The sequence below is a fragment of the Bos taurus genome, chromosome 4, assembly GCF_002263795.3.
Source record: "Bos taurus isolate L1 Dominette 01449 registration number 42190680 breed Hereford chromosome 4, ARS-UCD2.0, whole genome shotgun sequence".
NCBI lineage: Eukaryota > Metazoa > Chordata > Mammalia > Artiodactyla > Bovidae > Bos > Bos taurus.
The window spans coordinates 91,613,752-91,639,343 of record NC_037331.1 but is presented as its reverse complement, the minus strand read 5'-3'; the positions used below and the strand labels follow the sequence as shown (position 1 = coordinate 91,639,343).

The 25,592-nt window shown below is 36.2% G+C and overlaps 1 protein-coding gene across 6 annotated transcripts in view; it reads left to right on the top strand.

The window, feature by feature from the left end:
- The first annotated feature begins 230 nt into the window (after positions 1–230).
- The window catches only part of ZNF800 (zinc finger protein 800), a 50,961-nt gene continuing 25,599 nt past the window's right edge, over positions 231–25,592 (top strand). Inside the window, exons 1-6 of one of the 6 annotated variants that reach the window (XM_005205686.5) lie at positions 231–875; positions 1,346–1,464; positions 6,397–6,492; positions 17,393–17,536; positions 19,713–21,405; positions 22,626–24,415. In XM_005205686.5, the coding sequence (XP_005205743.1) occupies positions 1,404–1,464; positions 6,397–6,492; positions 17,393–17,536; positions 19,713–21,405; position 22,626 (1,995 nt within the window). In that variant the 5' untranslated portion in view covers positions 231–875; positions 1,346–1,403 and the 3' untranslated portion in view covers positions 22,627–24,415. Of the gene's footprint in view, positions 876–1,085; positions 1,230–1,345; positions 1,465–6,396; positions 6,493–17,392; positions 17,537–19,712; positions 22,339–22,625; positions 24,416–25,592 lie in introns of those variants that run through there. The other 5 variants (XM_059885511.1, XM_059885509.1, NM_001205671.1 and 2 more) reach the window with 5 other exon arrangements.

The window sequence follows — 25,592 nt, the reverse complement described above, 5'->3', positions numbered from 1 at the left end:
TCCGCCGGAGACGTTTGAGAGAGCCGCGGGTCGGAGACACCCGGCTGTCGGCCCCCCGCCACCAGCCCGGTCTCCCTCCCCTTGCCCAGCCGCCGCGCGTCTCCTCTCCACCGGCGGGGGCGCCGGGCCGGGCGCATGCGCGCGACGCTCCCGGGCGTGCCGGCCACATTCCCCCCACCCACTCTGAGAGCTTGTCACTTCCTGCCCTCGCCCCATCTCCGTCCGGGGTCAGTCACTCGCTCCCTGTCGCTGCCGGAGAGTCTCTGCTTCCCCCTTCCTACTCGCTCCGCGGCGGTAGCTCAGGCTCTTTGGGGAGGGGGAGACCGAGAAAGCGAGAGACTGACTTAATAAAGTTTCCTGAAACAACTACTACCAACAAGGGCCCAAGGTGGGGGGAAACCCCCATCCTTCCCCGCCCCTCTCCAAAAGCCTGAGGGACCGTTGCAGGTGGAGCGACGCTGGGGGGAGCCGGGCTCCGGCGGCAGCCGTTGCCCGGGCGAGGGGCGCCTCAGCTCCTGCCCTCTTCGGGTTCCAGCTCCTTCGGTGGCGGCAGCAGCGGCTGCGGGGCGGTTCCTCCTGTCAACTGCCTGCGCCCGCGCGCCGCCCGCCCGCCCAGTTCCACAGCGCGGAGGGACGCCGTGAGCCGCCGCGTCGCCTCGGGCCGCGGAGGGACGTGGTGAGCTGTGGCGCTTCCGCGTCAGCGCCGGCGGGGACTCTTTGGGAGCGCGTCGGGCCCGAACCCCGGTCCCTTCGCGCGGTTCGCCAAGGCTGCGCCAGGTGGGGCCCGAAGCCGCCTCCCACGCCAGGCTGTCCCCGCGGCCGCCCGGCCTGCTCTCCTTCCTTCCGCCCGCCCGCCGGCCCGCCCCAGGAGTTCAGTAAGTTGGGCGCACTTGGTTGGGGGACCGGGGCTCTGCCAGGGAGACCCCAGCGCACGTGCGTAGCGGGAGGGCCGGTGTGGGCCGGGCGCCGGCGGGAGCTACCCCTCGGCTGCCGCCGCGCCCCCCGCCCCGCGGGCCCCGGCGCTGGCCGTGCCCGCTGCGCACCGCGCCTCCATCTCCGCGCGCGCCCGCCCGGGAAGGCGAGGCCGCCGCCGCCGCCCGCGCAGCCGGCCAGGCCCTCGCCCTGCGCTGCGCGCCCGGGGCTGCGTTTCCGGGTAGGGCGATGAACCTGTGCGGGAGTTCGGGCTGGTGAAGCCTTCGTGCGTTTTTATTTTTCAGTTGGAGAGGAAGGTACAGGGCGCTGAAGGGGAAGCGAAGGGTGGGTGAAGGGAACGTTTCTGGAAAATGCAGCGAGAGCCCCCCCAGGAAGTTCAGGGCGAGTGACGGGTTTGTGCTTCTTTCAACAGCCAAGCCGCAATGAAGAGCTTCTTACAGTGAAAGGAAAGTAGGTCGCGCCCACTGAAAATGCCTTTAAGGGACAAATACTGTCAGACTGACCACCATCATCACGGATGCTGTGAACCAGGTATACCCCTTTCTTCTCCAGTGTCTTCGGTCTCCATCAGAGCCACTCTGCTCTCTGTTTTCTTTTCTTCCTCCCCAAGAAGTCATTCCTAACTAAACAGGCTATAATTTCCCCCAGCATAAAACCAGTTATGAAGCTAAAAGCTTGTACAAACAAGAGGTCTCCCTTGCTTGATCCCTTCAAAAAAGTACTGCAGGTGTCACCTTAAATCTTTTCCACAAGATCAATTACTCAATCCCTTTTCCTTCCCTTTCAAGGTAGTTTGTAGCTAGTAGTATACCCTCATGCTCTGTGAATGGTTAAAACTGAAGAGAAAGGAAAAAATAGGTAGTATTAGAATACTAGCATTTATTTTTATGAAACTTTTAAAAACTAGAAATTTCTTCTGCTTAAATAGTGTTGAAAGAGAATAATGCTTAAACCTAAGAATGAGGTTTAAGCTCATTAGTTTGGGCTAAGGAAAGTTTGTCGAAGTGCGACCTCTTAAAGATCATGGACAGAACACAGGATTGCAAAATCTGATTATTTAAGATAAATATTTTTAGGATATTGTTCAGAGGGATATTTTTTGACTATGAAACTAAAAAGGTGTTTTGGGAATCTCACAAGGAGTATTAGAACACTAAGAAAACGATATATAAACTATTGATAGTTTTTCTGCTTATTAGAAGTTTGTGCATTATTACAAACATTTAGAGGTACAGCTTAAAAAGAGAATCCTTGAATACACACTGTCACTAAACCAACTAAAGGCTGTTCTGTTAAGTTCAAAGGCAGTTGTTGAGCATTATTTTTGATATAAAAGTTCCAAGACTTTTTAGTACTTTTGCTTGTTTCTTGTTGGAGTATTTTAACTGCACCCAGTACTTGGTTTTGTCACAGTGAGGTTCATTTAGAGTACATTTTGATTAGTGGGGAAAAAATGGTGGTGTTAAAGGGGAAGAACTTCTATTTTCTGGAAACTTTCGTACATGTTAGAATAAAATTTGTATTATAATCCTATCCCCACCAATTTGCTGAAAATAACAACCTCTGCTAATAAAACAGGCAATCCCAGAGTGGAATCCAGTGTTTATTCAATTGCTCCCTGATCTGCCTACCTTTCATCCTCCTTTCTGCTGCACATTTTATTTGAAGTGAATATATATCCCTTATGTTTACCAATTGTTGAATGGATTTTGCTAGTTTTGAAGTAGAAAACTGTGAATGACTTCTTATACTTCCACTCTTCCCCTCCCCCCCGTCTTTTTATTCCATTTTTTTTGAGAAGTCGTTTAAGTTGAATTAGTTAATTAAATCATATTAAAGCTTGTTGCTTAGGAAGAAATGTATTTTGTCATTCATTTCTTTCTTTGACAAGTCTTTATTGAGCACCAGTTAGGTGCTAGGCACTGTTCAAGACAACGGGGATATAAGTGGTGAACACAACAGATAAGCGCACTCCTTCACGGAACCTTTGAGTGGAAAGAGATGGATGTAAATAAGTACATGGATAAAGTAATTTGTGACCATACCTTATTTAGTGTATTCTGATAAAGTTTTCTAGATACTTTAAAGATATTTTCCAGAGATGAACTTTTAAATTTGTGTTGAAACTTGTGCTTCTTCTCCTCCCTCATTAACACAAAGTCAGATAAGTCGCTTTAATTTTAAAAATTCAGCTTTATTTTGCCAGAAACTTTTCCCATGCAGTTTATTTTTCAGACTGTTAGGTCAAAAGTGGTTGGTATTTCTTTGCTTTCTTAGTTAGAAGTAAGCACTTTCTGAGGGTTTAGTTCGTTGGAAAGGTAGAAGTGTAACTTATGAGGTAGTTTTAATTGTCATTATTTCACAGGAAGATAATGGACCAAGTGAGAGGATGTTTCCAGTATTGAGAGGAATAGGAATGGTACTTTTAAAAGAGGTTGCTCTCAGATGGAGGGAAGAAGGTGAAGTTATGTTTATGAAGTTCTTTTAATGAACTCTGCGGAGAAATCTGTCCTTTGAATTATGAATAGTAGGTGAGTTCCTGAATGAGAGAGAGCAGTGTGTTTCTGGGGAGGTCTTGGTACTCTGGATCAATTTGTAGTGAGTGGTGGTGTTATAAGCCTATCAGTGTATGTAAAGTATATTCTTAGTTATGCTTTAAGAAAGTTTTTCTGTTAGAGAAATTTTCAAACATTCAAAGGTAGAATGCTTTAGGAACCTTACGTAACCAACACACAGCTCCATCAGTTATCAGTATGTGAGTACATGGACAGTTGCTTTTGATCTGTATTCTCCCCTCACCACAGTTCCCTTCTCTATCCTCCAACTGCTTCCCCACTCACTATTAGTTGTAAGCAAATCTCAGACATCTTAGGTTGAAGAATATCTTAAGAGGCTTGTTTAAGGGAGGAGAGACTCTTAATGCAAGTAGGTGATTCTGGGAAGTGTGTTCTTGGAAGGATGTAAAGAAAGATGTTAACCTCTGAGACATGGGGGTTTTTGGCTGGAGGGAGGTGCTGTTTTTTTTCCTTACTGGTCATGTGACCTGCTCTTGGGAGGCATGATAGGATATGCAAGAAATTTTATAAAATATTGACATACAAAGTTTTTTTAGGATTGAGATTGTGTTTTTAAATGAAGAAAGAAATAGGACTTACACAGATGTGTATACCAGGTGGATATGTCCACTCATAACAAAACTAACCCTGGGGTTATTTTGAATGGTGTCTCAGGATGTGTATGTATTCTGGTGGTACCAGTGATGGTGGTGGGTAACAAAATTTTGCTCTAGCTTTAAAATGGTGTTGTCATGTGGAAGTGGAAATTAGTGGAAGGTTTCTGGATCATGTACCTAAATGAGGAAAGGGATTGCTGAAGAGAAGTTTCCATTTTTTTCTCATATTTCTCCCTTATTTATTACTCTTTTTTCATTCTTGCTTTACAGAATTCTTGCCAGTTGGAGAGTCAGACCTTGGGACTTTTTAAAATTGTGTAATTTCCATCCTATCTTTTATTAGTTTTTGTAATCAATTATTGGTTGTTAGAATGTACAAATACTAGAAAGAGATTCATCAAATCCAAATGATATCATCACTGTATTTACAAACATTTGCTGCTGTTTCTCTAAGGGGTTGAATTCTACTTCTCTTAGATTTTGAAAAAGATTTTTCATTTTTGGTGTCAGGAAAGCAGTTGACTTGTAGATGATGTTAATGGTGATAAAACATTTATTGAGTCTTTACTGTATTCCAGGCTCTGATTTAACCAGGAACCTGCATTAGCTAATATAATCCTCACACAACTCTATGATTTAGATACTTTTAATATTCACATTTTGGAGATGAGAATAGAGAAATCAAAGAGTGTAATTTACCCTAGCTGTATCTAGTAAATGGCAAAAAAAGAGTCAGCACAGTCAGTCCAGGTCTGGAATCTTTCCTTAACCACTGCGGTTAGTGCCAATGTTAGATGTTCTCAAAATGAGTTGTATTTGTGTGTATGTTTTTTAAAATACCCCCAAAGTGTCTCTTAAAATTGGGAAAATTTTGCTTAATGGAATGATTTGTTCCTGAGACACAGTTTTTCCTGTTTGTGTACACTGAACTTAAGAGTTGAAGCCTAGAAGAGAATCTAAGGGTGTGTCTATACACATAGCACAGCAGGCTTTATCCCCCTTATCAGACAGTTAAGAGCTTTCCAGGCCCAGGCCCTGAAGCAGTAGCAGCACCCATTACTGAAGTAACCCTCCTTATCTTCTCAGCACTGAGCAGATGATGGTAAAACATCATCTGGGTAAAGATGGTAAAACATTATAACATACTGAAAAAAGAAGTGGTTAAAATGACTGCTTTTTCTCCACCACAACTGTCTCTACCTGATGTCTAATGGAAAACTCAGTTTTCTTTTTCAGTTACCTTGTTTCTTATTACTATAACCTTACTTATTATATATTTATACTAATAATCTGAGAGTGTTGGCAAGCAGGGATGATGTAGACCTCTGTATATTTACAATGGGAATATTATTTTTACTTACTATAAGAAATGCATTCTTTCTAAAATGCATACTTCCAAAAGCCTGGGCTAGTGAAGTGTGAGGCAGAAAGTGAAAATCACCTCTATAAACCTGATCCAACAGAAAGAACCTTTGTTAAGTTTTCTTGGTATCCCACTGTCCCACCAGACATTTTGTGTTTATATTAGCATTTATACATAAACACACATATACATTAAATTTATTTCTGTAGCTATTGAAATATATATTAGTAAATTTGATATCGTATTTTATAACCTGCTTGTGTTGCTTAACAATGTATTATTGACATCCTTTGTTGTCAGTACATGTAGGTCTTGCTCATGCTGTGTAATAGCCGTGAGAGATTCTGTTGTATGGATATTTCATAGTTTATTTAGTCTGGTTCCTTCTGAGCGACTTCTAAGTTGTTTGAAATTTTTCTCAATTATTTATAGTGCTGCAGAGTGCTGCAGTGAACATTCTTATACATCTGTAGTTGTGCACTTGACCAGTTCTTTCCTTAGGCAGTAGTTTTTGAGTTTTGCTCTCATAATTGCCAGAGAGCTGTACTAGATTGTCTGGAGAGTTTTGGAATGGTTTATGAGGGGTGGCAAGGCTATTATTGCCCTAGAATTTTGGTTAAATGTAGTAGCTCTTCTTCAAGGGGAATAAAAAGGCAAATATGACTAATATGTACTAAATAACACCAAAATAGATCTTTGCAGTTGAACTTAATGCATAGGAGGCTTAGTTTTACCTTGAATTGAGAAAAATTGTAGTTATATGTTTACCATTATTTTATTTTGCCTTAAAGCTAATGGTGAAATACGTACAAAAAAGTGTGCTTGTCATTTAACATGATTATAGCAAACCATTGTTTTACTTCAATAGTAAATGATTTGAATAACCCTTTTTTGTGGGGATTGGGGTGGGTATTTGTCTTCCATGTAGTTTATATCCTGGAACCTGGAGATGCTCCTTTGTTACAGCAACCACTACAGACATCCAAGTCTGGTATTCAGCAAATAATTGAGTGCTTTCGATCAGGTATGAATGTTTTAGGATGTATTTTCAATCTTCACCTTAAAATTACCTAGAAATCCTTAGAAATAATTTTTAAAAAATGAAATATATACATTGATTTTCTTTATAATATACTTTTGTCATTTTAAAAAAGTGGACGAGTAAATATTGCTTGATTAGAAATTCTTTTTCAGTACTATATTATTATATACTAATTTAAAAAGTGTTCAGAATGATTTAAAGAAATATGTGGTATATTTACTGGTAAAGTGTCTCTTAAAGATTCATTGTTATTTTTTGGCATGTTCTTTATAAACTCTCAGAAGACAGTACTAAATTATACAAGGTCTTTATGAGCTTTGGCAGGGTAGATTATTTACTCGGAATGTCTGAGATGTTTCTTGTTCTAGATTAATTACTTTATCATCTCTGTTTATGTAACTCACCATCTCCTACCTAACCCTGGAGTTTCACTGTCTTTAGTAGAGTATGTGATAGAAAAAAGACTTACTCTAGCCCTGATATCTTCACATATATTTGTTTAGCTTTTCTTTCCATTATATTACTATAATAATGGATATATAATAAGTATATTTGTGCAGTTACAATCCAGCACTCTAAAATAGGTATTGCTCACTAAGTATAAGTGGTTGAGAACTATTAGAAGTCCTACCAGTAAGGTCTTAGGTTGTTGTGATTCTTATATCTGCTTGTCCACCACTTGTGGATTTGGCTTCTTTGACATTATAGGGTATTAAATAAAGTATGAACTAGCAAACGCACGTGACTGATGGACACCTAAGTGACGGATATCCTAAGTTTAAGGATTAGAATACCTTTTGTTATTATTTTAAAGGTTACTATATCTTAATGAAAAAATGCTGAGATTCAGAGAATTTACATGAAGCCACTTGTATTGATGAGAAATTTTTTAAGATATTTATTTTTAAATCATTTTAAAGAGAAATAGTATACATTTGATTTATTTTAGGATTCTAAAAAATAGATTGTTCCTTTAAGTTAATTTCTGACTCTTGAGAGTCATTTCTTAACACTTTTCATCTGTAATCCTCATGGCGTTGCTTTTATGTATTTAAATCAGTATTTCATGTATGCTATAACAAATACCTGTGCTCATGCTGGATGGTGGTATAACATATTTTATTGTGTTTTTTTATTGCCTTTTACTTTTGATAATTGCCCTTGGTTAACGGAAATAACTAATAGGTCAAATTCTCCTATGGTAAATACAGTTAAAATTTTACTAATTAGAGGCAACATTTAAGTATGTTTCTGGCATAACAGGAAAATGGTTAGTTTTTAATTGCAGTAAGAGTTTCTGTTAGCTACTTTTAGTACAGAGATAAAAATTCTTTTTGTTCTTTCTCATATCATGGAAATGAAGATAATAACTTCACACTTAGTTATATTCTTTGCCTTAGGTTTCTTTTTTAAAAATTTGCAATTTGAAATTTTACTATTTCAGTTTATTACAATGTTATTTGATTAAGAAGTTAAAATTGTTTCATTTATTTGTGCTTTATCTTGAAAAAAAATTCCTTTTCAACAAGATCTTGTACCCCAAATATATATATTTTTTAACCTTGGAAGGTGAATATTTAAAAATGAAATTATTTGTTTTCTCACTGCGCTGTGGTTGTATTGGTTTTCTGTGTTTGCCATTTCTTTACTAAGATTAAGGAAGGGACTGTGAAATGGATAATGTGCTCTTTCTAAAATGTCTCTGGCAAATTTGCCTTCTGAGCTTTTTTTTTTAACAAATTTTGAAAATACTATAAATTCTAAGTACTCAATTATTTAAATTAGAGATGGTTTAGAAATACGCTAAATGGTACAAAGAAACTAATTTTGGATTAAAAAAGACTGTTTTACTTCACTAGTGTATCTCATAGCTAAGTAATTCTGATTTCCTGAGGATAGTAATCTCTTACATATCTGGATAATCTCAGGTCTCCTAAGGTAGCTCTTCTTTAGCACAGAGGTATTTAAGCCTCTGCTGACTGAAACCTTGGGAGGATGAGGTAGAAGTTTGGACCACATGACAGGGTCTAAGATACCTTGTCATTTTGAGACTTGTAGGTTTCTCCCAAGCAGCCCCTCAGTGACTAATCTCTTTCTAGGCTGTTTCCATAATGGCTTGGTTACACACATTTCATTTAAAGAGCTATAGTGGTGTTTTGTATCTGACAGATAATTGAAGATAGAACTTTGAAGTCATGCTTTTGCTCTTGTTAACATTCAGAAGCTCAGCCAGGTTGTGCAGTAATGATGTGTTAGGATATCTCTTAATCTTCAAGCTCAGATAGTTGTCTTCAACTCCTGAATCAGCTCTGTTTAAGGGATTTGTGGTCTCCTGCCTATACCGGGCTCTCTGTGACCTGGTATTAATTCCTACCTAAGCTGGAAGTTCATAAAAGGCTGAGGAAGGAGTTGACTTAACTTTTTAGGTCCACCAGCCTCATGTGTGCTGTACTGATTGGTTGTACTGACTGCTTGACCAGTTTTGACTCATTTTCTTTGCTTCCTACTTCAGCTTTTGCTTTGGACTCTTTCTCTGGCTTTAAATTACAAATACTTCTTGACTTGTAATCTCTACTTTTATCTGCTTGACTTAAAAGTTAATCTGAATAGACTTCTTTTTGGACTAGGTAATATATGTATGTGTGCGTGCTAAGTGGCTTTAGTCATGTCCAATTCTTTGCAACCCTATGGACTATAGCCCACCAGGCTCTGTGCATAGAATTTCCCAGGCAAGAATACTGGAGTGGGTTGCCATTTCCTATTTCAGGGGATCTTCCGATCCAAGAACCGAAACCAGTGTCTCCTGCATTGCAGGCAGACTCTGCCAACTGAACCACCTGGGAAGTCCTATGTAATATATACCTGTGGCTTAAAAATAATAATACAGAGATATGAAAGGATATACAGAAATATAGAAATAAGTATCTTTGCTCAGATAGTACTAATAACATGGTTTGTGTCTTTTTCCAGAGACCCTCTACCCATATATGAGAATATATCCCTTAACTTTCTTCCTGATACAAGTGGTAGCTGACTGGGTATTTAGGTATCTTTGGCTTTAAACAGTACATTCTACTGTTGCTTTGATATCTGTCCATATATAAATATCCTATATTTTTTAGAAGGCTGTCTGTTTTGCACCTACCTACAGCTTTTCTACTCTGAAATCTCTGATGCTTGGGTGACTTGAGACAGGCTGTTTGCTCTGAAGCCAGGATTCAGGTACTACCTGGACTATTCCCTGCCTTTTGCTTGAGCTTTTCTGTAGTTCTGTCAGTACTTCTAGGATCATGTCAGTGACTTTTTGTCTTCCAATTTTCCCTCCTTTCTATTAACTTAAAAAAAAAAAAATTGAAGGTGAAATATAGTTGATTTATATTGTTATGTTAGTTTCTGGTATACAGCAAAGTGATTCAGTTATATATATGTGTATATATGTATATTCATTCTTTATCATATTCCTTTCCAGTTTGATTTATTATAGGATATTGAATATAATTCCCTGTGATATACAATAGGATCTTGTTTATCCATTCTTTATATAATAGTTTGTATCTGCTAGTCCCGAACTCCAAATCCATTCCTCCCTCTGTTAACTTTTATTTTAGCTTCCTTCTTTTCCCATCCTCTCTGCCCAAACTAAAACAAAATTTTAAATAACAAAAAGATGTATTTCCATAACATATATAAAAATTGATTTAATTGAAATTAATATTCTTTCTTCGTCTCATAGTCTTCTGGTAGAGGCAGAGAAGCTGTGGTATGCCGTAAGGTTAGAGACAGAAAAATGGGAAGAGGGGAGGATAATCATTTTGTTCAGTATTCAAAACTGGCCCTTAATATGAAGTTGGCATCTTTTTTTTGAGTTTTTGAAATATATCTCTTTTTACAATATTATACAATTGACTTGAACAGCATAGGTGTGAACTGCATAGGTCCACTTTTTGTGGATTTTTTTCGGTAGTAAATATTACAGTACTAGATGATCCTTGGTTGATTGGGTTGAATCCCAGGATGCAGAACTGAAGATATGAAGAAAGGGAGTATAAGGCGGACTGTAAGTTATATGTGGATTTTTGACTGCATGGAGAGTTGGCATCCCTAACTCCTGCATTCCTTCAAAGGTCAACTGTATTATAGAAAAAGACACTACCTATAGAATACACTACTACGATGTGCAAGAAACAGTGTCTTTTTTGAATCTTAGGGAGGAGTAAATTATAGTGAAAAGTGAGAATTGGCTTTGTGTGATGTTTGCTATTGTCGTTATCTAACTAAATTTTAAGTTTGGTCTTTAGTTTCTTAGAGATTTTGTTTGTTTTTTACTGCTAAAGTGACATTTCTCTGAGTTAATGTAAACTGTGACTGGATGGTGATGCCCAAGTCCTGATTCTGTAAGCAAAAGCTTGGGATCAAAGTATGACTTATCAGAGGTACATATCTGCTGTATTACATGATGGATTTTTTTGCTTTTAGTTGATACATAGCAATTGTAGGAAATTTAAAATCAGATTGCATATTTTGGGGATAGATAAGGAAAATGTAGCTTTATTTTATTTGTTATTACATTCATCTTCATAGCATCTCACCTGAGGCTGTGTTCCTAGGAGAGCAGCCATTCGTGTTGGTTTGGGAATTTCTCAAGGGCATAGATCATATCCTTCACTTTCATGTCTTCAGTGAATAACATTATACCTGGTATTTAATAGGTGTTCAATAAATGTGTGTTAGACTAAACAAATGTTTCACCAGATAGGCACTAAAATAATTTCATTCTGCTTATAAATTTATTGTAGCATGTTGCAGTGTTCATAATTAACTTAGTAATTTTTTTTTTAACCAACCCTTGTAGGTAGTGGTTTTAAGAGAACAATTTTGAAGTTTTCTTATATTAAGGATGGATGATCAGTTAGAAATTCCCTTCATACTGGTCTTGGAATTCAGCAGGTGTGACAGGAATTACAGATTTGCTTGCAGTGCTGGGAATGATACTGTGGTTCAACAGTCATCCTAAAGAAACTGAGTTCATGTGTGAATCAACAATAAAGCATACAGTATACTATTTAAAAACTGTTACTGATGCAACTTAAAACCGTTATTGCTGCAACTGATATGTTGTTCATTGAATGACCAACATATCAGTATATTAAGGGAGAAGAGGAAAGCTTCTCTTTGTTTGGGCTTCCCTGATGAGCTGGCTCTGATGGTAAAACATCTGCCTGCAGTGTGGGACACCCAGGTTCAATCCCTGGCTTGGGAAGATCCCCTGGAGAAGGAAATGGCAACCCACTCGAGTACTCTTGCCTGGAAATTCCCACGGACAGAGGAGCCTGGTAGGCTACAGTCCATGGGGTCACAAAGAGGCTGGACTGAGAGACTTCACTTTCATTTTGTCTTAACTAAACAACTTATATTTTATTAAAAGATGTGGATACTATTTTTGAATGTAAACTATGCTACAGCCTCTTCAGAGGATTGTCTCTTAGCACAGAAGAGTTAGAATTAATATTATGTTATGTCAAGCATCTGACATATAACCTAATGTGAAATTGAATACTGATTCTTTTTGAAAAAATTTTTTAAACGTTTATATCAGTATATACAGTGTATTTTACTTTAATTGCTAGCACAGGATTAAACCTTCGATGAGGTTTAAATTTTATTGAGCACCCATTATGTGTGAGAATCTGAAATGTTCATTAATTAGTTACAGGCGTCAAAAGCCTTCTCTTTGGAGGGCTGGTTTCTCAAAAGATACTGAATTGATGATCTACGTAAACGGTTTGTAAGTAGTATGTAGTGATTTCTAAGATGATTTAAAAACCTAAGGTGAGAAAGAGAGTTATCAATATAGGAAAAGGAATAATTAGCAGTAAGGCAGCACGGCTCTCTTTCTCTCAGGATTAAGAGTTGTGGAGGAATTTTTGTTGCTGTCTGGGTGAACTTTGGTTGCTGTCTTGTCTCTTTTTTCAGGTTATAGTAGGTTTTAACTATTGGCAGAGGCACAGTTGGTTGGCTGTGTCAAACTGTTAGTGAGCAAAGCAATCAGAAAATGGTAGCTGATTAGAATAAAGCCATTATGTCCCCATGGGAAACCAACAAAACCTTAAATGGTAACTGAAACCAACTTAAGGAATAACTTTTACCTGTGTTTATGAAATGAGGGCACATCTTATTTTTCTCATTTGTAATACATATAAGCAGAATTGGAAAATCACTCAGGTCGCATTTTTGACTTTCTGGTTAACTTTATACAGACTTTTAAAAAAATTTATAGGGAAGATTTTCTTAAACCTAGAGAGAGCTCACAAGTATGTCTAACAAATGCCCATCAGGCGTGGTCCTGAAAGCTGTGAATACAGTGGTGAACACCAAAGGTATCTTTTCTGCCCTCTTAGAGTTTCCAGTTTAATGGAGATAAAAGTAACTAATCACAAAATAGTGAGATAATATAGTATAGGTGTACAGGGTACTCCAGGAGTGTAGGGGAAGAATTCTTAACAGGAAACAGGAGGGGTCTGAGAAGGCTTCCTGGATGAAATGACACCTAACCTGGAATCTGAAGGATTATTAGAAGTGGGCCAGACCAGGGAAATAGGGAGAATGTCATAGGCAGAGAGAAAGAAACATAGAAGGCGTGAACAGTGAGAGAATTTGGTGAATCCAAGGACCTGAAAGAAATTTGGTTTGCTTGGATCAGCACAACTGTGTTTGTGTGTGTGTGTGTGTGCATAAGTGGTGTGAGGGTGGTAGAGTATTTTTTGTGATCTGATAATTAAGATTAATTAGTCAAGGTTAGAATCAAATACCTTTTTTTTTTCTTATGGTTGATTGAGATAACCTGGTAGATGATACCTGATTTAGGGATGCAGTCTTAAGTTTTCACAAGTAACGTTTTTTATGTATAATTTCATGTTGTACTTTCTAGTCATAGCTAAACCTCGTTCAGATTGTTTCTGTGTCCTTCAATCCTTTTAAACAGTTTAGTATCTTTAAAGGCAGAATTGAATTTGTAGTATGGGTCTAGCTGGTTTTTTAATTTAGGATTAAAATATGCAAAATTTTCCCATGTTTTCTTCTGTCTGGTAATACACTCACCTATACTTACTAAGAATTATATGTAGATCAGTTACACAAGTTTATCTAAAGTGTTTTTTATCATCAGCCTACCTCTCATAGTTTGTCCGTCACTTACAAGGTTAACTATGAACTAAATATATTAGCAGTTTATTGCCAATATATTTTGTAATGTGAAATAGACTAGAGAAGTGTACGTGTGTGTGTGAACTTACTTTTACACAATGAATAATAACACAGTTATCTTCTGAATCTTTTAAAATATATGTTTTCTGGTTTTGTGGTAGTATGATCTGGTGAAATAAACTTTGAATTGGATTTAGGAAGTGGTAGAAATTATTTCATTATATATATTTTTTTTCCTCAGTAGAAATCTGGATTTATAATTTAATTCTTCTGGAATTTAGGTTCATATTTTCTTTCATATTCTCCGAGATAGGTTTGGTTTGTTTCATAAGATGAATAAACCAAAGTGCACACAGCTTTAAGGTCACACAGCTAGATGATATCAGAATTGGAATCTCTAAAGACTTAGTAAAGTTATGATAATGTGGTAATCTTTTTGCAATAAAAATTTGAAGGCTAACGTCTTCAAAATGATGATAAAATGCAACATGATGAAAATTAAAAATTAAAGGTAAACAAATTGCGAAAGATTGAATCAGAAATGCTTAACTTTTATGGATCCTACAGTATTAATTATGCTACTGAGATTGTGTTTATTCTCTAGTAGTCCCAAAGCTTAATAGTCACTGTGCACCTGGATAGTCTTCATGGTATTTTTCAGGACTCTTCTGCTTTTTTCCTATTTAATTCAATATTTTTATCCTTTTTTTTTTTTTTTTTTGAAGAAACTGAAGGCTCATTAATTAGTGAACAGAAATCAATTTTGTCCATTTGCCTGTGTCAAAGACCAGTAGGAAGTAGTGACAAAAGAGGTTCTATTTGTGTTTTATTTTAAATACTTTAAATACTTCAGGAGTGCTTGTTGCTGTTTATTTTCTGCCTGCCTTTTGATCTTCGGTCATAATGGTTAGATTCTGTAGATAAGTGGTTTTCTTCAATGAATATTTATTCAGTGTTATTAGAGCTGAGAACTTTGTAACTGTAATAAGACAGGCTTGGTCTTGGCCACTTTGGAATTTATAGTCTAGTGGAAGACAGGCTTTAAACTAGTAGTTCTGTGAATATTTAATTAATTGCAATTAGGGTGAGTATTTGAGGGAGAAAGGCTTTGGATAAATTTCTAGTAGTATTAAGACACCTAAGCAAAATTCAAAACCATGGACCAAAGATTCTTTACTGTCCACTAAATGATCATAATCCCATGTTGGCCCAGAACCGCAAGTAGTTTGAGCTGAATTTAAAAAGAAAGGCACAGACAATCTTGTGAGACAGTTTTGACCTTCTTTAAGTAATCAGGGGGAAATGTGTTACTTCATGTTTGCTTCGTAGTACAAAAGAGAGCTGGAAGAACCAGCCAAAAACTTGGGTTGAGGTGGCATTTAATTCTTCTGTACCACTCCAGGTCTGTTGCATCAGAATCTCCAGGAGTGGGTCATGTACATTTTTATTACCAGGTCATTGTGATGATCAAGCAGATATTAGAACCATTGTCAAGACATCCCAGGAGTTGATTGGCTGCTGAATTAGAAAAAGACCATCAGTTTCAGGTGTCCTAACATCCAAGTGATAAAATTTTGCTTAGAATGTAGTATATATTTTTAAGTTTTTTTTTTAATTTTATTTTATTTTTAAACTTTACAAATTGTATTAGTTTTGCCAAATATCAAAATGAATCTGCCACAGGTATACATGTGTTCCTCATCCTGAACCCTCCTCCCTCCCCATACCATCCCTCTGGGTCGTCCCAGTGCACTAGCCCCAAGCATCCAGTATCGTGCATTTAACCTGGACTGGCAACTCGTTTCATACATGATATTTTACATGTTTCAATGCCATTCTCCCAAATCTTCCCACCCTTTCCCTCTCCCACAGAGTCCATAAGACTGTTCTATACATCGGTGTCTCTTTTGCTGTCTCGTACACAGGGTTGTTGTTACCATCTTTCTAAATTCATATATATGCGTTAGTATACTGTATTGGTATTTTTCTTTCTGGCTTACTTCACTCTGTATAATAGGCTCCAGTTTCATCCACCTCATTAGAACTGATTCCAATGTATTCTTTTTAATGGCTGAGTAATACTCCATTGTGTATATGTACCACAGCTTTCTTATCCATTCATCTGTTGAATGGCATCTAGGTTGCTTCCATGTCCTGGCTATTATAAACAGTGCTGCGATGAACACTGGGGTACACGTGTCTCTTTCCCTTCTGGTTTCCTCAGTGTGATGCCCAGCAGTGGGATTGCTGGGTCATAAGGCAGTTCTATTTCCAGTTTTTTAAGGAATCTCCACACTGTTCTCCATAGTGGCTGTACTAGTTTGCATTCCCACCAACAGTGTAAGAGGGTTCCCTTTTCTCCACACCCTCTCCAGCATTTATTACTTGTAGACTTTTGGATCATAGCCATTCTGACTGGCGTGAAATGGTACCTCATAGTGGTTTTGATTTGCATTTCTCTGATAATGAGTGATGTTGAGCGTCTTTTCATGTGTTTGTTAGCCATCTGTATGTCTTCTTTGGAGAAATGTCTATTTAGTTCTTTGGCCCATTTTTTGATTGGGTCATTTATTTTTCTGGAGTTGAGCTGTAGGAGTTGCTTGTATACTTTTGAGATTAGTTGTTTGTCAGTTGCTTCATTTGCTATTATTTTCTCCCATTCTGAAGGCCGCCTTTTCACCTTGCTAATAGTTTTCTTTGATGTGCAGAAGCTTTTAAGGTTAATTAGGTCCCATTTGTTTATTTTTGCTTTTATTTCCAATATTCTGGGAGGTGGGTCCTAGAGGATCCTGCTGTGATGTATGTCGGAGAGTGTTTTGCCTATGTTCTCCTCTAGGAGTTTTATAGTTTCTGGTCTTACGTTTAGATCTTTAATCCATTTTGAGTTTATTTTTGTGTATGGTGTTAGAAAGGGTTCTAGTTTCAAAATAAAAAAAAAAGGGTCATACATTATTGAATTTCTCATCTGCAACATTAAACGCTAGAATATGAGAGGAGAAAAGACAGACAGTCTAATATAAATTATTATTCTTACGTGAAGGCATAAGAAAGAAATAGAATGCATGAACCCCTATGTTCATCACAGCACTATTTACTACAGCCAAGACATGAAAGCAACCTAAATGTCCATCGACAGACGAGCAGATAAAGATGTGCATATATACAGTGGGATATTACCCAGCCTTAAGCAAAAGGGACACAGACGTATAGAACAGTCTTTTGGACTCTGTGGGAGAGGGCGAGGGTGGGATGATTTGGGAGAATGGCATTAAAACATGTATTTTACCATATGTGAAATGGATCACCAGTCCAGGTTCGATGCATGATACAGGGAGCTTGGGGCTAGTGCACTTGGATGACCCAGAGGGATGGTAAGGGGAGGGAAGTGGGAGGGGGGTTCAAGATGGGGAACATGTGTACACTCGTGGAGGATTCATGTTGATGTGTGGCAAAACCAATACACTATTGTACAGTAATTAGCCTCCAATTAAAATGAATAAATTTATTAAAAAAAAAGAATGTAGTTTATAACTTATTTTTGAGTATAGTGTGGTAGATAACTGGCAGTGCCTGCATTTTGTTTTTAAGGTGTAAAACCACACTTTTGGATTGTCAGCAGTGATTTTCCAGTTTAAAAGTACATTTTAAAGTTACCTTTGTGTTCTCTTTTTTTCCTCAGGAACTAAACAACTTAAGCATATTTTATTAAAAGACGTGGACACTATTTTTGAATGTAAACTATGCCGCAGTCTCTTCAGAGGATTGCCAAATTTAATTACCCATAAAAAATTCTACTGCCCACCAAGTCTGCAGATGGATGACAGTAAGTTGTATTCATATGTTCCTTTATGCGTTTACTGTTTGTTCTTACACTGTAGCTGCACATTCAAATTAGAATGGTATCAGTACCTGGTTACAGATGACTTAGTGATGGTGAACAAAATAAAATACTTGATTCAGTGTCATATATTTGGTTTCTTAGAGATAATTTAATATCTATTTTTTAATATCTGTCATTTGGATTTTGCTAAAGACAAATGAAGTTAGATTTTTACTATGTTTATTTGTATTAAAACATTGGGTATTGTTTTTGAATATTTATGTGAATTACACCGTTTATATTCAGGATTTTTGTAAATTAAAATATTGATGCTTGATAGGGGTGTTTGTATTTTTACTTCTTAGCAGCTTGTTACCAGATATGACTCACTGTTTACTTAGATTCTTCTTAAGTAAATGAGAAGGTTGAAAATAGAGCAAAGAATGAGTAAATAAATTGATTTTTGGGGTATTGTGGAGAGCACTAAAAATATTTGATAATCTTTCTAATGTTTTCTGGGTCTTGAAGATCAGTTTTATTCTCAGTGAAATTGACTTGATATGTCATTTTATCAGAAATTGGATTGTGTTGCAAGCTAACCTGAAATCTGAAATAGCTTTATGTAATGAAGGCAGGTAGTACGCTAATGAAGTTTTTGTGTAACCAAGTGTTTGTTGAGTTAAGTATATTGTCTGTGTATGATTAAGTTGCAGTATATGTAATGATACTATTTTCTTGCTTTAAAGAGCTAACATAAATTCCGTAAAGTATTTTATTAAGTCATAGATTACTTTCATTGTTTTTTGTTCAGGGATTTAACTCTTGTGGACTTAACAAAACATAGAAGTTATTTTGTCAGTTTGATATTTCAGTTACATTGTGGACTTTGTGCATTTTTCAACTTTACCTTTTGGGGATGGGAATGGAGTGCAAAACTGCAAATAGCAAAAGTACCACTTTAATTATTAGCATGAAGTGATTTAAAATATAGGAAATAGATGAAACAAAAATTTCGTATTTGTCTTGAAGTTTTTCTTACCCCTGTTAGATTTTACTATACTTCTTTTATCCTTGAGATGTAAATGAAAAGGCAGTCTAGAAATTAGTTTCAAATCTAACCTTGCAATTAAGGAACTAGTAGGAATTTAATTAACTTTCTGGTAGTTATTCTGTGTTAGTCTTTGGTGTGGACTAAAGTTTAGTTGAATCTTAGAGGGAAATAGATAAATGGATTTGCTGATTACTGTATATTCTTCTGTAATACTTATTCTAGAAATACTTCTGTGAAAGTATTCTTCTTACAGACACTATTTTATCCATTTTAAAAAGAAAGATTAGTAGACTAGAAGAATGATAAGTCATTTTTTGATTTCTAAGTGGTTATCAGATTTGATACTGTATTTGTAGCTAGATTTTAGCATTGTATGTAGGAACATAACCAATATTAGTCAACTCTGTTACAATAGAAATGTTAGGTTGCCTACAGACAGAGTAATTATATTGCACAATAAAATAAAACTAGCTCTGTTTTTGGAATTAATTTGTAGTTTTTAATCATTGGTTTAATAGAATTGTGCCATGTTAAGACATGTAATAGGACTGAATTTAACAAACACTTCTATACATTATCATTTATGTTTCTAAGTTTTCCTATAAAATCTTTTTCATTTTCCATAAGATGTTCAAATGTCCCCATACAATTAGATTAGATTATTATGGATTAAGTTAATAGGAATGCTGTTATGTTTTCTAAAAAAAAAAATGATTTTTATACTAACATACTTCATGGTATTTTATCCATCTTGGGTTATGAGAACTTTTGACTTTCCTTTGCTAGCCTAAAAATATGAAGTATATTTTTATTGTTTGGGATACCCATCTGCTTAAATATTTTATATTAAGGGCCCTTAATATAAAATTATATTAGAAGTAGCTCTTCAGATTGTATCTATTCCTTAACATTTGTGTACCATGATGAGATTTTAAATTAAAGCAAATTTTAATTTAATCAGTACTAGTTTTTTAGCCTCATAAAATACTGAGAAGTAGATAATACTCTTGTAAAAATAAATACAAATTAATAATAAATTTTAAGACAGGTTAATAATACATGTAAAAATATTGGAGGATTAGAGCAGGCTAATTATTTCAGATTAAAATGTTGTTTTTTCCTTAACAGACCTTCCTGATGTAAATGATAAACAAAGCCAAGCCATAAACGACCTCCTAGAAGCCATATATCCAAGTGTGGACAAGCGAGAATACATTATTAAGCTAGAACCTATAGAAACTAATCAGAATGCAGTGTTTCAATATATTTCAAGGACCGATAATCCCACTGAAGTCACAGAGTCAAGCAGTACTCCTGAACAGCCTGAAGTTCAAATACAGGAAACTAGCACTGAACAGTCTAAAACAGTTCCAGTTACAGACACAGAGGTGGAAACTGTAGAGCCCCCTCCTGTTGAAATTGTTGCAGATGACGTTGCACCTCCATCTGATGAACAACCGCAGGAATCACAGGCTGACTTGGAAACTTCTGACAATTCTGATTTTGGTCACCAGTTGATATGTTGTCTTTGTAGAAAAGATTTCAATTCCAGACGAGGTGTTCGTCGTCACATTCGAAAAGTACACAAGAAAAAGATGGAAGAACTAAAAAAGTACATTGAAACACGAAAGAATCCAAACCAGTCCACTAAAGGACGCAGTAAGAATGTTCTAGTTCCATTAAGTAGGAGTTGTCCAGTATGTTATAAATCATTTGCTACAAAAGCGAATGTAAGGAGGCATTTTGATGAAGTTCATAGAGGACTAAGGAGGGATTCAATTACTCCTGATATAGCAACAAAGCCTGGGCAACCTTTGTTCCTGGATTCTGTTTCTCCTAAAAAATCTTTTAAGACTCGAAAACAAAAGTCGTCTTCAAAGGCTGAATACAATTTAACTGCATGCAAATGCCTTCTTTGCAAGAGGAAATATAGTTCACAAATAATGCTTAAAAGACATATGCAAATTGTCCACAAGATAACTCTTTCTGGAACAAACTCTAAAAGAGAGAAAGGCCCCAATAATACTGCCAGCAGTTCAGAAATAAAAGTTAAAGTTGAACCAGCAGATTCTGTAGAATCTTCACCCCCTTCCATTACCCATTCTCCACAGAATGAATTAAAGGGAACAAATCATTCAAATGAAAAAAAGAACACACCGGCAGCACAGAAAAATAAAGTTAAACAAGACTCTGAAAGCCCTAAATCAACTAGTCTGTCTGCTGCAGGTGGCCAGCAAAAAACCAGGAAACCAAAACTTTCAGCTGGCTTTGATTTTAAGCAACTTTACTGTAAACTTTGTAAACGTCAGTTTACTTCGAAACAGAACTTGACTAAACACATTGAATTGCACACAGATGGGAATAACATTTATGTTAAATTCTACAAGTGTCCTCTTTGCACTTATGAAACTCGTCGGAAGCGTGATGTGATACGACATATAACTGTGGTTCATAAAAAGTCATCCCGTTATCTTGGGAAAATAACAGCCAGTTTAGAGATCAGAGCTATAAAAAAGCCCATTGATTTTGTTCTAAATAAAGTGACAAAAAGAGGCCCTTCGAGAGACGAAGCAAAACATAGTGATGCAAAACATGATGGCACTTCTAACTCTCCTAGTAAAAAGTACGAAGTAGCTGATGTTGGTATTGAAGTAAAAGTCACAAAAAACTTCTCTCTTCACAGATGCAATAAATGTGGAAAGGCATTTGCCAAAAAGACTTATCTTGAGCATCATAAGAAAACTCATAAGGCAAATGCTTCCAATTCACCTGAAGGAAACAAAACCAAAGGCCGAAGTACAAGATCTAAGGCTCTTGTCTGGTGAGGAACAGTTAACAGAGTTTTGCTTTATTTCCCCCCATCGAACTAAAACAATCATTTGACCATAATTTATAGCTGGTTCCATTTTAACACGTTTGCTTCCATATATCTTATGGCAATGGGAACTGCAAGAGTAATGTGCATATTGCATTTACCTCTTCAGTGACCTTTATTCCAATGGCTTGGGAACAAAAGTTAACTTCAGAACTTAATCTTCCACAGGACAATGCAATATAGTTATAGATAGATGGCACAGGGTCAGTGATTTCCTCTCAATGTTGTAAAATATATACATTAATATTGGCTTATGTTTACAATAGAAGTCTTCTGTTTAACTAACTTTGCACAGGTTTAATTTGATTCAGTGACTTAGTCTACTAATTAATACATTGTGGGAAAGTTAAGTATATTAGAATGAATTTGTGAAGGCGATAATTATAGGAAAAACGTCTTTTGAGGCACTGTAATTATTGTAAAAATTAATCTGTGATGGCTAAATAAAGTGCTGCACTCAGAAAAAATACAACCCCCAAATTGAATTTAGAACAATTAGCATTTATTATTTACGTTTAACATAGTGCTTCCAGGCAAAGGGGAAAACTCGATAAACAAAAGTTTGGATTATTTTTCCTTTTCCTTGGAAGTATGTATTAGTTACCGTGTTTTAGTTTTGATCTATGGAAAGTGATTGTTTAGGTCCCAGATCCTCTTTATTTTTACCTTTTTGTTTAAATAAACTTTTGGTGATCATTTCAGCATAGTTAATATTATTAAGTAGGTTTTTTTTCTTTTTTTTTATGGTTTTGTGTTGAAAAGTAAAATCCCTATTGGGAAAAAAGAAAATAATATTACTTTTTTAGAGGGTTTTGGAACAAATGTAGATTTTTAAAAAGCAATATAAAATAAGGCGTAGACTCCCTGTACTTGTTTTTGTAAATCTCCCTGTATTTTTAAAGTTTACCTTTAGTACCTGTGTCCCTCGTATTAAGGCATTTAATATATTTAATTAGTATTAAGGTAGTTTTGGATTCAGGTTCTAAAGCAGTATACTTAGTTTGAGTGCTGAGTAGGTTAAATGTTGTGGTTTGACTATCACACATTTTTTTTGTGTGGAAAACTTGAGACGAAACCATTCTTTAGAAGTCATTTATTGTAAAATTCTAAAAATAAGGTTTTATCGGTAAACTCAAAAGTGTTCATTTATTCCCATTTCTCCTCAGATAACTTCAAGTGATGTACGAAAAGGTTTGGAGTTCATTTTTGTGGAAAGACTTTAAATTGGTGTTAGAACCACTAAACATCTTCAGATGGTACTATGAGGAAAAAAAGAAAAAGTTTTGATAAATATATGACTGTAACTGCTGTTTCTGACTAAAATAATAACCATCTAACCACTTGTTTCTAAGGCACTGCCTCTTCCAGCACTTTCAAGTAGCTGTGACATTAAGTACTGTCATCACAATCCATCAACTAACCACCCTTGTGCATTTGGTCTACGTTTTCTACACAAATGGTGCAAATTTTGTTTTCCAACAGTTTGTTGATTAAAGTGATCAACAACCTGAACAAAATATCACCACTGGTGATTTTTAATTAACAAAGACTTTATCTTAGTGATTTTAGTTTTGTTCCACTTCATTTGGCAGAATTTTTATCTGGATTGTACAGATACATAATTTCCTAGTGAGTGTATGTTAGGACCAAAAGATAAATTAATATCAGCACATTATAAATATTTAGCCTGCTAAATATTTGTAATTATTTTTACATCCATTTATTTCTAACTTGTTCTACAGCACTTAAATGTTTGCAAGTTTCATTCTAAAATTTATACTACAGGAAAGTTGCAGCTCATTTTCACCCATGGATCATCACATTCTTCATTTGTAAACATCTGAGGTTTTTATGAAAATTAAACATTCCCCTGTATTTCTTTAAATTTCATTCAAAGCACTTTAATGATAGATGCAACTTAAATTTTCAGTTTTTTTTTTTAAAGACCGCACATTTACTGATGTTAATATGAAGGCAGTAGTAAATAGCTTACTGAAATTTTATGGATGCAGACAATCCCTGCACAACCACTTCTTACAATATTAGTTTATTTCTTTAAATACTGCTAAAAAAGGAAGATTGGGGTGTAAACCCTGCTTTTTCCCCCTCTCCCAAGTAAAATCTTAGATGACTACTTTAGATAATATTTGATTCCTACTGAAAAATTTAAAAAATAATAAATTTTTGTCCATTTTTGTAATCAAGATTTTAGGGAAAACAGAAGTACATCTATCTTTAATGAAATATTGGGCAGGTTTTTGTGTATCAATATTCTGTATTTTTTAGGGAATACTTTATTTTTAAATAATTTTTAGTAATTTTTGTCAAATTATAATTTTAAAAGGTACAGCAGGAGAATATACCATGTTTTTATATAGGTTCACATGTGAACTTAGGAGGGACCCTGTCCATCTATATACTTTTTATATAAAATTTAAAATGTTGAAGATCCACAAGGTCATAATAAAATGATTTTATAGCTAGAAAAGCATTTACCCTTCCAGTGCTTTGCACTAAAATATACTGTGAAAGGAAAGTAGAAAGACTGTAACTTGCTGGAAATGTTCTATATTGAATGTACACGTGCTCTTGTTGGAAAAATGTACTATATGTGATGGAAATAAACAAGACTCGAAGTTATTTCAGCTAAATGTGCTTCAGCGAAGGTGCATTGGTTGAAACTTAAATGTTTTATTATCAAATTTAAATTTATTCAGTGACTGAGCGGCTACACTTGAAATTTATCCTGATCGTTTTATTTTTAAGAGTTAGAGTGATAATTTCTCTTTAATTTAAAAACAGATTTACTTTTCCACATATGGAAAACTTGTACTTATAGGTCTAACTTTAATGATTAATAGCATAATATATTTAGGGAACTAAATGTGTAGGTGTTATTTCATTTATAAACCATCTTCATTAGTGGCACATTATTAAACCTGTATGTTTGACTTTTGCAAGGTGTTATCTTTTATGCATTCCTACACACACAAGACATATTCCAAAGATATTTTTCCAGACTTAACTGCCTATAACAAACGGAAAGATAATGAGGATTCCTAAAAACCTTGGGGTAGCTCTTTGCTGCAGCTTCCCATGTGTATGCCAGCCTTTTCCTTTCTACTTTACTTGTTAAATCCTGTAGGGAAGAAAGAGAAATAGCCTGATGCTTGTGGAGCCCAATTGCAGCAATTCCCTTCCTCCACTCACTTGTTTTCACAGGACCATTCACATAGTTTGTCTCCTCAGTCATAACATTAGGGCCACAGAGCAGGAATTTAGGAGGGAGCATCAAGGGTTCCAAGGACTATAAAAAGATTTCATCTGGGTCATAGAGTTAAAACAAAACAAAACAAAACACCACTATGTCAGGACTTGTCCAAATTAGAAGGGCCTGGAGAGATTAAGAATATTTTATCATAGTAGCTAAATTAATGGATCATGGGCGACATAGGAGTTAGAGAACTCAGACCAGTTAAGAAGAGTAGAATGAACATGTAAGAAGTGATTAGAAATTCTTTGTTCTTCGTATTCCTTTCTGGTCTTCATCCTTAACTTTTTGATTTTATTTTGACTCTTGGGCTTTGTCATCTCAAGAGGATCAGGCTTGAGGCTTTTGAGAAAAGGCCTAAGAAATTTGTGCCGGAAGCTTTTTGCATGTAGGCTGTATAAGCAAGTATTTGTGGCACTTTTTGTTGTGGAGTGAGGGGGAGTAGTGGTTAATCAGGTAAAGAACTATCAAGAATGCCTTACTTTAAGATCTATCTCTGGGTACAAATTATCTACCTTTGCTGCTGTTTGATCAACAGTTTTTCTATAGAATTCAACTTACTTCTTCCCTGAAGATATCTTTTACTCCTAAATTCTATTGGTGGAAGAGGAAAAACAATAAAAGGTATGGCTTGCACTTCAACTTTTTAAGTTTGTGTAGTGCAAGTGAGAACTGGATGAGTATGGCTGACACTAAGCAGGTGGTTTTTTTGTTTATTTTTTTATTTGACCATGATGTGCTACCTGTGGGATTTTAGTTCCCTGACCAGGTTTCAAACCTGGGCCCTTAGCAGTGAGAGTGTGGAGTCCTAACCATTAGACTGCTGTGGAATTCCCTTAGCAGGTGTTGATTGTTTAACATT